This window comes from Ursus americanus, chromosome 25 (genome assembly GCF_024610735.1).
Source record: "Ursus americanus isolate L20-20 chromosome 25, mUrsAme1.1.p, whole genome shotgun sequence".
Classification (NCBI taxonomy): Eukaryota; Metazoa; Chordata; class Mammalia; order Carnivora; family Ursidae; genus Ursus; species Ursus americanus.
In genome coordinates, this window is record NC_142151.1 from 15367302 (window position 1) to 15380832 (window position 13531).

Genomic DNA, 13531 nt, shown 5'->3' on the forward strand with positions numbered 1-13531 from the left:
CCGGTGAATGGATGAAGAAAATGTGGTATATATATACAATGGAATACTTTTCGACCTTAAAAAGGAAGGAAATTCTGCAATGTGAAACATGGATGAATCTTGTGACATTACGCTAAGTGAAATAAGCCAGTCACAGAAAGAAAAATATTGCATTATTCCACTTCTATAAGGTACCTGAAATTAGTCAAATTCATGTGACCGAAGAGTGGATAATGGTTGCCAGGGGTTGCGGCGGGGGGGGGGGGGGGTGGTTCGAGGAATTATAAATCCAGGGTATAAAGTTCCAATTAGGGGCACCTGGGTGGCACAGCGGTTAAGCGTCTGCCTTCGGCTCAGGGCATGATCCCGGCGTTATGGGATCGAGCCCCACATCAGGCTCTTCTGCTATGAGCCTGCTTCTTTCTCTCCCACTCCCCCTGCTTGTGTTCCCTCTCTCGCTGGCTGTCTCTGTCTCTGTCGAATAAATAAATAAAATCTTTAAAAAAAAATAAAGTTCCACTTAAACAAGATGAACAAGTTCTAGAGATCTCCTCTACGACTTTGTACCTACAGACGACAACAATACACTTAAAAAAATTAAGAGGGTAGATCTTACGTTAAGTGTGCTTAAACAGTAAAATAAAATAATAAGAAAGAAATTGTATGGCCTTTCTGTCCTCGAATCATGGCAAAAGGAACATAGAGCATTGGGTGATTTTTTGCATGAGTATAGAAAGACTATTTCCGTTGATGAATGAAAAATACCCCCATTCCTGAGAGTTGTGAGCTCCTGCTTACCATGTATTTCTCAGACCATGGCTGATATACCAGGTTACCATGCTCATGATCAGAAAATAAGTTTATTTTACAAATGAATGGAGTTTGTGTTACTGTTTTCTAAAAAAGAGAAAGAGAGTGAAAAAGAAAAGATGCATGGGAGTGTGAACGTGTCTGAGAAGCATATCAAATGTAGAAGTTCGAAACGAAAAAAAGAGAAATGAGGCATTGAATATATGCAGTTTCATTCTAGAGAGAAGAATTAATGCCAAAATGTTTAAATTGATTCAATATAAGAAAAATTATTTTTTAAAGGATTTTAAAAATTTATTTTAGAGAAAGAGAGAGAGAGAAAGAGAGAGCCAGCATGGGGAGGACCAGAGGGAGAGGTCCAAGCAGATTCTGTGCTGAACGTGAAGCCCGGCACGAGGCTGATCTCACAATCCTGAGATTGTGACCTGAACTGAAATCAAGGGTCAGAGGCTTAACCGACTGTGCCACCCAGGTGCCCCAATATAAGACAAATTTCTATCCTAACAATCAGTTATCCAAAAATGAGCTCATGTATCATGTGACCTAGAGAATTTTCTAACACTGGAGATTCAAGTGCAAACTGATCATTTTCTACTGTATGGCTGTATCGCGTGGTATAGAGCAGGGATATGATAATTACTTGTTAAATGCTAAATACATGTTGGGCACGTGATAGAAGGAAAGAGAGAGAGGCTGGGCTTGACAAATAATTCTGAAGTAAGTTGTGCAAGATGGTGACCAATACCCTTTAAAAAGAATATTTTATTGTCAAATTATCTTGTGTTCCCCTGTGTTAAATAGATTCAAACAGATTCCTTCACTGATGGAACACACAGAGGGTTTAATATAGCAAATTTCACATAAATACACATCTCCAAGAATAGATTATGCAAAAACGGTAGAACTTATTTGGGCATAAAACAACTTTTGGCAAGACACTGGCTGGAACATCATTCTTTAGAATACTTATTTGGGAAACACTGGTCTAAATTTGTTCCATTTTACTTCTAATTCTCAATTCCTTTTATGTTTTCAGAGAGATGGGTGCTATTTGTCCTTATGCTTCTACTAAACTTTGTAGTTCTAGCCACCTCTTCCTGGATAGCATGGGTGTATATAGAAATGTATTTACCAGCTTCAGTGAAAAATGTATCTCCTCTTTCTCAGCTCTATGACATCTTCTTTAGTATACTCTCAAGTTTGAGGTCTAATTCACTCCTACGAGTGATTCATAGTGCTTATGATTTTCTTTGAATATTTTTATAATACAAAATCATTATCTTTAGGAACTTTTCCAAGACTTCTTATAAAAAGGAAAATTCTCTCTCAGAATGTTTAAAAGCTGTATCTGAACGTATGCAGATTATTTTCCTATTTTATTACAGGTTTGTGGTCAAAAGGAGTGGTCATTATCCTTAGATAAAATGGGTAGAGACGAATTTTGTGTATTGCTTTCTCCAAAGTAAAGGAGTCAGAGTGTTTCTAGGCAAGCACCATAAAGATCTCCTGTATTAACTGGGAAATTCTTGAACAGTACATTTCTTGAACAGTATTTTTCAAAGCTTAACCTCATGTTTTAACAACCCCAGATGACTTATGTTTCTGGCTTTCTTATTTATTGGTTAGCCTTCAATGCCTGAATTCAGAGAAATGAGAGATGGAAAAACCCCCAACAGGTCACCCAGTTCATTTCTGTAAAGAAATTCACAGAGGAGCATCATAATGTAGTCCCTAGCATCAACTTACTTAAGAATAACTTGAAGGAGGGGGGTTTACATTTTTACATCAGAAAAAACTGGGGCCAATTTCAATCTTAGGATGAATTTTAAGTCCACTGAAAGATTTCCATATCCTACCTGTGCTGTATTTGTGTGTGTGTATACATGTATCATAAGCTGAGCAATTATGCCGAACGCATTCTGGCTCTTTAACACTGAGCTTGTAAGGGGGAAGGGAAGACAGGAAAGGAGGAATCACAAGACTGAAAGATGCCAGTGTCAGGGAAAAGGGCCTAGGTCTTTATGCCCTTGGAGTGACCAGTTTTGAGATGTGGGCTGTTTCGTGACTTGGAGCAAGTTGCTCTCTTCAGCTAAGGGCAATTTTAGGAGAGGGACTCAGCCTACTGAAAGCTATCAGCTGGTGGCATGGGAGGGATTGAGTGCCCTAGTCCTGAAGGGATCTGAGCTGAGCAAAACACCATAAAATTAATTACAGTCCATGCTTGCACTGTTACATCCACTTGTTTCATACAATATGTTCCAGCAATAGCTTCTCCAGGATTCTGGTTGGTCTCTTCTCCAGGAAAAAATTACAATCTAGTCACCTTTTCCTGGAAGCTGTGGCTGTTTTATAGAAATGTGTTTCCCAGTTTTAGTGTAACAGTGATCTCCTCTCTTAGCTCTATACTTTCTCCTTTGGTATATGCTCGTGTTTGAAATCTAGTTCACTCCTGGAGCAAGTCAGAATACTTATAAAGGTTATTGAAAACCATACATTACCTTGGAATTAACTTAACCAGAGATGGAAAGGATCTATATTCTAGAAACTCTTGAAAGACATTGAAGAAGACACAAAAAGTTGGAAAAATATTCCATGCTCATGGATTGGAAGAATTAACATAGTTAAAATGTCCATGCTACCCAGAGCGATCTACACTTTCAATGCTATCCCGATCAAAATACCAATGACATTTTTCAAAGAACTGGAACATATAGTCCTTAGATTTGTATGGAACCAGAAAAGGCCCCGAATCGCCAAGGAACTGTTGAAAATGAAAAACAAAGCTGGGGGCATCACAATGCCGGATTTCGAGCTGTACTACAAAGCTGTGATCACAAAGACAGCATGGTACTGGCACAAAAACAGACACATAGACCAATGGAACAGAATAGAGAGCCCAGAAATGGACCCTCGCCTCTTTGGGCAACTAATCTTTGATAAAGCAGGAAAAAACATCTGGTGGAAAAAAGACAGTGTCTTCAATAAATGGTGCTGGGAAAATTGGACAGCTACATGCAAAAGAATGAAACTTGACCACTCTCTCACACTATACACAAAGATAAACTCCAAATGGATGAAAGACCTCGATGTGAGACAGGAATCCATCAAAATCCTAGAGGAGAACATAGGCAGCAACCTCTATGACATCGGCCAAAGCAACCTTTTTCATGACACATCTCCAAAGGCGAGAGGAACAAAAGATAAAATGAACTTGTGGGACTTCATCAAGATAAAAAGCTTCTGCACAGCCAAGGAAACAGTCAAAAAAACTAAGAGGCAGAAGATGGAATGGGAGAATATATTTGCAAATGATGCTACAGATAAAAGACTGGTATCCAAGATCTACAAAGAACTTCCCAAAATCAATACACAAGAAATAAAAAAACAAATCATAAAATGGGCAGAAGATATGAACAGATGCTTTTCTAATGAGGACATACAAATGGCTAACAGACACATGAAAAAATGTTCAAAATCATTAGCCATCAGGGAAATTCAAATCAAAACCACACTAAGATACCACCTTACGCCAGTTAGAATGGCACAAATTGACAAGGCAAGAAACAATTGTTGGAGAGGATGTGGAGAAAGGGGATCCCTCCTACATTGTTGGTGGGAATGCAAATTGGTACAGCCACTCTGGAAAACAGTGTGGGGGTCCCTTAAGAAGTTAAAAATTGAGCTACCCTATGACCCAGCCATTGCACTACTGGGTATTTACCCCAAAGATACAGACGTAGTGAAAAGAACGGCCATATGCACCCCAATGTTCATAGCAGCATTGTCCACAATAGCTAAATTGTGGAAGGAGCCGAGATGCCCTTCAACAGATGACGGGATTAAGAAGTTGTGGTCCATATATACAATGGAAAATTACTCAGCTATCAAAAAGAATGAGTTCTCAACATTTGCTGCAACATGGACGGCATTGGAGGAGATAATGCTAAGTGAAATAAGTCAAGCAGAGAAAGACAATTATCATATGATTTCTCTCATCTATGGAACATAAGAACTAGGAAGATCGATAGGGGAAGAAAGGGATAAAGAAAGGGGGAGTAATCAGAAGGGGGAATGAAGCATGAGAGACTATGGACTCTGAGAAACAAACTGAGGGCTTCAGAGGGGAGGGGGTGGGGGACTGGGATAGGCTGGTGATGGGTAGTAAGGAGGGCACGTATTGCATAGTGCACTGGTTGTTATACGCAACTAATGAATCATCGAACTTTACATCAAAAACCAGGGATGTACTATATGGTGACTAACATAATATAATAAAAAAACATTAAAAAAAAAAAAAGAATACTTATAAAGGTTAGCCGGACCAACTACATCCCGTGCTGCGGCGGCTGGTTGTATGGTCACTACTAATACTATTTCCCTCTTCAATTACCCATTCTTGATTACCTTACTCTTAGTTAACACATCTGGTGGTCTAGGTGTGTAATTTACTAAGTGAAATAGCTCTGCATTCCTGAGAGTTGTGAGCTGGGCACCATGCTTTTCTCAGACCATGGTTGATATATTATTTGCCCATTTACTATCACGATTGGGCAGAGAAATGTCAGGATATATTCTGATGGATTACTTAGATATCAAATGTATTTTTCTTCTTAGATTCAGATGCCCTACCTTCTCCTGATAAACATATTCAATGACCCCCTTTAGAAAAGATGACTCTGTTACTTGCTAACTGTTCTCTTAGCATGAAGAGACTGATGTGACAGCATCCAGAGCTTAAATGGGACTCTTTCAATGTCCTCTGGTAAAATTGTTCTCTCTATACGAATCAGGATTTCCAACTCACAGATACTAGAATGGTAAGGAGGGAAAGTATAAATTCTTCACATGGTTTACAAAATATGATAAATAGGCCACTCCTGCTTCCTTATCTGAGTTCTCAGACCCATGTAGTCTTCTACTGGGGACATGTCATGGTATGATGCTTGGTAGTTTAGGGTGTCTAACACATCGTGAATAAAGATGCCCCATTCTTGCAGAGAAAATGGAGTGGCTTAATATATTCTGCTCTGAATTAAAATCAATTGTCAGGGATTCTTACTAATGGAGTAGGCATAGCAGAAGATATATCCTCTGAGAAGATATACCATCAGAGAGTTAGCAGTGTCTGGGCTCCAGAGGAGGGCCATATAGGATGAAATAGAACTCTAGTTCATGAATAAAAAAAACAGAGGCAATCTAGGGGAAAGTTTCAAGTTTCCAAATCAAAATAGGTTCGCTATAGAATTTTCTCTCATTAGAATTCTGTATTATGGCAAAGAACTGGGCTAGAGCATTAGGGTTGAGGACATGAAGGAAAGGCTACAAATGATGGATAATCAAGGTACTTAAGAACTCTGAGGTAGAACAACAGATTACTTGAAGATTTTCCTTATTGAAAAGGTAATCATAGGGATTTAAATAGTGCTTAAATATACTACTAGTACTACCACTTAAATACATAACTTTAACTCCATTCTAATATGGATACTTTTATGACTGCATAAAAATACAGTTGCATGAATTCTAAACCCAGTTGAACACAAAAGCTAAGATAACGAATTTTCCTTAAACAAAAATGAACTTCCCTGGCGTAGGATTCTGAAACTACATGTTTCATCAGCACAGGTAGATATGGCATAGGGGAGAATTGAGGAAGAGTGGAATAGGTCCAAGCTGGCCTGTGTTATCAATAGTTTTTGGCTGTAAGTTCTGCTGACTCTTTCAAAGTATAAGTGGGAATCCCCAAAGAAGAATCATCTTGCCATATCTTAATATCCAGAGGGTGGTACTTTTCAATAATAGTAATAGTACAATAGAAAACAACAGTGGTTATAGTTTACATGGCAAAATACTGGAGAAGAGAGAGTTACTGAGAGAGGGATCTCTGAATATCTAGATATGTAGTAGAGAACTGATTGGCACATAAATATAAGAAAATAATGATCCAAGAGGAATAGAGGGAACAGTGGTTGGCACTAACTCAGGGCTGAGATTATTGCCTATTTCTACCACCCAGTCATGGGACATTGGGTACAGTACTCAGAAGGTCTTTCTTCAGTGTGGGGAAAGCAACTGGCCCTAGACTAGATTTTGAGTTGGTCTCATTTTTTTAAAAAAGATTTTATTTATTTATTTGACAGAGAGAGAGAGAGAGAGAGACAGCCAGCGAGAGAGGGAACATAAGCAGGGGGAGTGGGAGAGGAAGAAGCAGGCTCCCAGCAGAGGAGCCTGATGTGGGGCTCGATCCCAGAATGCCGGGATCACGCCCTGAGCCGAAGGCAGACGCCCAATGACTGAACCACCCAGGTGCCCCTGAGTTGGTCTCATTTTAAAAGCAATGTATAAAACAATGAAGCTTTCCCCAGGTGATTTAACTGTCCCAGAAGAAAGCTCAAGAATACTTACAGAAATACAAGAATATCCAGCACACACAAAAATAAAATTTGCAATGTCTGGTGTCAAGTAAAAGATTACCAGGAATTCAAAGAACTAGGAAATTAAGATCCATAATAAGTAGAATAATCAACCAATCAAAACCAATGTGTAAGTGACACAGATACTGGAATTAGCAAACAAGGACATTAAAAAAGTTATCCTAACTGTATCTAAGATGTTAAAAAAGTTGAGACATAGAAAATATGAAAACATCTAAATCAAACTCCTATAGGTGAAAACTATAATGTCTGAAATGAAAAATGCACTGGATAGGATTAACTATAACTATAACTATAATTATAACTATATCTAATTAAATTAGAAATTACTGAAGGTAAGTTAACAAAGTTGTGGACACATTAAAATAAACTGTCAATAATGAAATACACAGAGCAAAAACAACTTACAAAAATGAAAGTAATATCAGGGAACTGTGAGACAACTTCAAGTGCATTTCATTGCAGTCTTCAAAGGAGAAGAGGAGTGAAGGAAGGAAAATATTTGAAGAAATAATGATGGATAATTTCTAAATTTAATGCAATCCAAGAAGCTCAATAAACCTCAAGAACAAGAAAAATAAGGAAAACCACACAAAGGTACTTCATAATCACATTGGTTAAAACCAATAATAAAGAGAAAAACCTTAGAATCTGCAAGACATAAAAGACACAGTACATACCGAAGAATAAAGGTAAGAATGACAACAGATTTATAGCAGAAACAATGTGAACCATAAGAGAGTGGAACACCTTAAAAGAATTTAAACACCTTAAAAGAATTTAAAAAACTGACAACATAGAATTTGCATATTATTTCAAATATGAAGGCAAAATTTCAAAACTGGAAGAATCCAACAGACCTGAACTACAAGTAATGTTAAAGGAAGTACTTTAGGCAGAAGGAAAATGAGGCCAGATGCAAATCTAGATGCATAGAGAAGAATGAGGAGCTGTGGAAATGGAAACTACGTGGGTAAATGTATGAGATTTTTTTAATTATCTAAGTCTTTTAAAAAATAATTGACTGTTTAAAGCCAAAATAACAAAAATATCCAATAAGATCTATAACACATGTAAAAGCAAGAAAATAACTGGTCTATTCAGACTATTTACATATAATGAGATTACTGTGATAGGTTGAAGTCTATCATCTTGCCATTTGTTTTCAATTTTTGGTCCCCTTTCCCCCCATTTTTACCTTTTTTTGGACTCTTTGACACTGAGGCAAATGAGGATGAGTCCAATAACTGCCCAGCTTCTTGGAAAGTTTTCAGCCATGGGATGGACAATAGAACCCAGCAGAGCCTTATTGCCTTCCTAAATTGAGGAGATAGAGCTGGGAGTCCAGAGAGGTGGCTGGTGGTCAGAGAGTAGAGTACCAGAGAGGAGAGAGATGCACACAAGCCAGAGCACTAGGGCTCTGTAGAGAATGCACTCAAGTCCTTAGCTGGGAACCATCGGCTGCCAGTACACCTGGTGGCCAGGGGAATAATACCTCAGCCTGAGTGATATACCCCTGCATTTACTACAATGTCTTCAGAAGGTTACTTCTCTGAGTCTCAACTTTACCATCTAATAAATTTTACCCATCTTCTAGGTTGTTGTAAGACCCAATGAGTTGTCATATGCAAAATAGATTAGAAAATGATAAAGCGCTTATCATCATATTAATATGATGATGGTTTAAATTATATAACACACATTATTATGATGAATGTAACACTTTCAACGTTGGGTGATCACTCCCAGGCACGACTGGTCACTCTGTTTTTACTCTGCTTTCATTGAAAACCTTTTGTGAACAGAACATATTACCAAGTCTGTAGAGAGAAAAGAAATTGCAGTTTCTTACCATAATGTTAGCCAAGAAAATATACATGAAAAGAAACTTTAATCAAAATATGAATTGAATAATAATATTGTACTTGACTCTACATATATTGTCGAAGTGCTAGACACTGGCTTGAGTGGTGTGATAGGAGGGAGGCGGATTTAATCATTACTGATTTCATAAAGTACTTGAGTTTTGAGCTGCATTTTGAAGGATTAGAAAGATTATCCACTAAGGAGATGAAGGCAGTGGGCCTACCAAAAGGAGCGGATGGAAAAGCTGGACATGAATGAGTTCTCATGGCAGAGAAGAGCAAAGTCTGAAGTGGGATTGAAAAGTCCTGGGCTCTGTCTTGAACTACCAAGCTGGAGACTCGGGCGCCTCATCTCCTTATTGCCAAACCAAGCTTAAGGGAGATATAGCATCTTGTCTGGCTCCAAAATTCCATGATTGAATTGTTTAAAAATCTCTGGCTATTGTGAAAGCAGACATTTTTCTTGGCCCAAGTGAGTTGAAACTGTGACATCTCAGGAAATGGTAACACTCAAGAAATAATGATGAGGGTGATGAACCAGGTTAGAGCCTGGGATCCACACAGAAGGAATTTAGGGCCACTTGAAATTTGGGAGCAGGAAAAATCATAGGATTAATCATCTATGAGGTTTGAAAACCCTGGAAAACATACAATAGGAGGCAATCATTCACCAATCCCGAGGTTGAGTCTAGACAAATCATGGCTGAGTGTCTTCTAAGTTTCATTCTTTCTATGTAGTTATGTTTCTAATCAACTCTGAAGTATGATTAACAGAATTTCCTATTCTGGGTTAGGTGGGCCATGATGTAAATATCTCAGCATTTTTTTTTTTCTAGAAGAAATCAGACTCGCAACATGAAAGTATCCAAACAACAGTTTATTATGTAATAATCTCACATCTTAACTCACTCTTGACCTTTCACTACATTGCACTTTCACTGCTTATCAATCTGGGGGCTGGAAGGAGGGCAGCAGCCAGACAGAACATTTAAGAAATAAGCAATTCGTATGTGTTTATGTAGTTCAATGATGCTACTGCGAAGGAATACAAGACCAGGCACCAGGCTCTGGAAAGAGAGAGACTTTCTCCAATCTCATTTGGCCCCTCGGCGCTTCCGAAAATAGCGATTGTAGGCAGCATTGTATCCATAAACCATGGCATAGCGTTCGCAAAGCCTGAAGTCATCACAGGCTTCCCGATTGAGCTCATAGGCGGGCTTGGTGCTTTCTCTGATCCTAGAAAGTGGGGGGGGGGGGGGGAAAGAGGTCCAAAATAAGAAGCATAAATAGAGTAGGAGGAAAAAAAGGAAAAAAAAGGAAAAGGGGAAAGAAAAAGAAAGAATAAGAAAATATAGGCGAGAGATCCCACTCATCCCCCAATATTAGAGATATTTAACAGGGGGAAAGGTGGAGCGGGGGATTTTTTTTTTTTTAAACGAAAATAGAAATTTTCTTTCTGTCCTCCTTTCCCTTCTCCCTCCCTCTGTTTTCTGGGTCTTTCACAAGCTAGTCTTCTTGAAACTCAGTTGTTTTCTATATACTGTTTTTAAATTCTTTGATTTGGGGATACAATTAGAAATAATACATATGATTTACAAAACCTGTTTTTCATTCTGTTCAGATCTGGGATGCTGCATTGGGAAAAATTAGCTCCCCTCATCAAGTTTTGTTACCTACCTCTCTTGGGCTTTCGCTCTCCATCTCTGTTGCGGGGATATAAAAGTATTAGCATTTCTCCGGTTAATGAAGGGATCTTAAAAGAAAAAATAAATAATTGCAGTTTTAGGGAACTGGTAGTTGAAAATATTTCCATGAATAGTCCCTGACATAAATATAATTGAAAACTCATTAACTCATGCATTTTATGTAATGAGAGATCTTACAAAAGTCAGAGGGAAAGATAAAGCCGATTTCACAAGCTGCCTGATGAAAAGAAATCAGTATATGTTTTTTAGAGATTAGTTACATAGGCCGCAGTTATTTTTGTTTGTTTATTTCACCTTTGGGCAATTGCTTTGCCTTTCTCAATTTAGTCGTCCCAGTCAGTGTGTGTTTAATTCCCATGAGGAGAAATTCTCCCTGTCCTGAGGACTTGTAAAGCTTAACTTTACCCGAAATGGACTGTGTAAATATGATGAAACTGATGAACAAATTGAAAATGAGAGTGATACATTACTTCTCCCTATACTCAGTCTTCGTAAGTTCAGAGAGTCAACAGCGTTCAACATCACGCTGACGACTGTGGTTTCCCAGGGAACTAGGCCTCTAATTCCATACTTTGCCATTTGTCGTTACTCCTTGTTTTCCATCCATGTGGTTGATGTGGTGCCCGCCTAAAATTTCCGTATACCTCCAACCCTGTTGAATGCAGCTTCGATGCCATATTACACTATTCTCCAGCTTAAACAGTTGCTCATCGGGCGATTTTTCGAGTCAACAGATTTTTAAATTTACTTTAGTTTTCCAAAAGAGGCCCTCTTTCCCTTCCCTATACGACCTCCATCTATTACCATTTTGTCGATTTAAGAATAGGAAGAGAGATTCTTTAATACATGAGATTTAAATAAGGAAGTCGAGTGTTCACTTACTAATTTCATAGGATTCCATGCTTTCATGAGATTCTGGAATTAAAAAAAAAGATTCATTTGATTGTTATTTATCACACATGGCAACGGTCTAAATTTAGGGAAGGAAGGAGAGAAAAGAGTCAAAAAGACGTGAAGAATATAGTTAGCAGCCTGAGGATTACAAATTTCAGGCATTTAGGATTTATGAGTTGTTTCTCTAGCTCTATCTTTGGTGTAGACATCTCTACGCTTTAGTTTTTTTCTGATGTTGAAGGAGCCAGTGGCTACTGTCTTGGCTAAAAGTTCCCAAGGGCTATGAGGTCTTCAGGCTGGTGAAATAAGATAATTAAAGTGCTACAAACAGATTTCCAGAGAGTCTTCTTCTCTGATAAATCTGGGACCTGTCCAAGAGTAGGGCTGAGAAAGGGACGGAAGGGTCCAGAAAAGAGCCCAGTCCTCCAGGCAGGGTGGGGAGATGGTCAGCCGGGCTCTACCAAGTTAGGTTTCTAAGAGGTTCCTGAAGCCTCTTAAGAACCTGTGTTAACTTGGCAGCCACAGAAACCACTGGTTCCAGCTGACAACTCACACTGGGCTGACGCCAGCCAGTTCAGAGGAAAAACTGAGATGATGCCAAAAGCAAAAGTTTTCTTCTTTCTACGACTTTCCTGTGCACAGTAGGTAAATTTGTCTATAAGAAGTTGATATTCGTAAGCAAGTGATTTTATTTGAAAAATGAAAAAGGAGACGAAGACACCAAATCCTCTGATACAAAAACATGTGAATAATTTCAAGAGTCAGAAGAAGAGTACAAACATCTAGATATCCAGATAATTGAAGCGTAAGACAGATTGAAAATAATCTTACTTCAGATTTTCTTTCATAAACTTTGAACAGACACAGGTGTAGTTAACAACACAGAGAAACCGGGTGGAATCTATCTTTTGACAATTGAAATTATACAATCCATTTTCCTCTGAGATTCTTTAAATGCAAAACTCCATTTTTAAATTCATTCACTGAACAAATGTAGTGAGTTCACGAGATTGTCCCGTCCCTGCAGGGGCTAAACTTAACACTTCATGGGAAAACAGGTTTTCTTAAAGGTGAGTGATTTAACTAATATCTTTAACCAAACTGTTCCCAATGTATAAATAAACATCCCCAAAAATGAGAACTCAAGGGCTGGGAATTTGGTATCTTCTTTCTGAAACAGCGATGTTTCTAGGTGTATAGTGACTTACCATAGACAGGACATGCTTGTTAAGTTGCCTACAAAAGTCTGGATATTTCAAATGTAAAGAAGGCCTGATGGGACCCATCAGTGTCCACAGGGATTGGGAAATGTTAAATTGATGGTTCTTTAAGATTCTATTAGAGAAAGGAGGAAGAAGAGGAGGAGGGAGGGGAAAAAATAAAAATAAACTGAAATCCGAGGCAGAAGGGAAAAACGAGAAAAACGGCAGGAGAAAGGTTTCTCACCGTAGCACAGAGCTGCCACGGCCAAGGCAGCCAGAATGGAGAGAAGGAGAAGGCTCTTCATGGTCTCTCGCGTCCCGGGGCTGGTCTCACCGGCTTGTGCGGCAGCAGAGGGGAGAGAGGCTCCTGCAGGCTGTTCGTGAAAGCCTGTGGAGTTTTTATAAGGACTAGAGCAGCTGCAAGGGGAGGAACCAGTGGGAGGGGGCCAGAGAAGGTGGAGACTGGTTGGCCCTAAACTAGCACTGGGACTTTTCCCAAATCCTCATTCCTTCCAGATATTATCTCCTCTGGGTGGGCAGTTTCCCTCGCTCCTGGACCGGACTGTGCTACAGCAGGGTGCTGCCCAGCTACAGACGTTGTGGCCGCCCTAGGTTTGGGGCCAGACCTGGGCAAAGGTCCA

At 39.0% G+C, this 13531-nt stretch overlaps 1 protein-coding gene across 1 annotated transcript; it reads right to left on the reverse strand.

The window, feature by feature from the left end:
* Positions 1 to 9950: 9950 nt before the first annotated feature.
* Positions 9951 to 13292, reverse strand: MGP (matrix Gla protein). Its single transcript, XM_045781472.2, has 4 exons — positions 13135 to 13292; positions 11677 to 11709; positions 10766 to 10841; positions 9951 to 10324 (listed from the first exon to the last, which is right to left on the reverse strand). Exons 1-4 carry the CDS (start codon positions 13193 to 13195, stop codon positions 10183 to 10185), a joined length of 312 nt encoding a protein of 103 aa, XP_045637428.1. The 5' UTR covers positions 13196 to 13292; the 3' UTR covers positions 9951 to 10182.
* Positions 13293 to 13531: the final 239 nt, after the last annotated feature.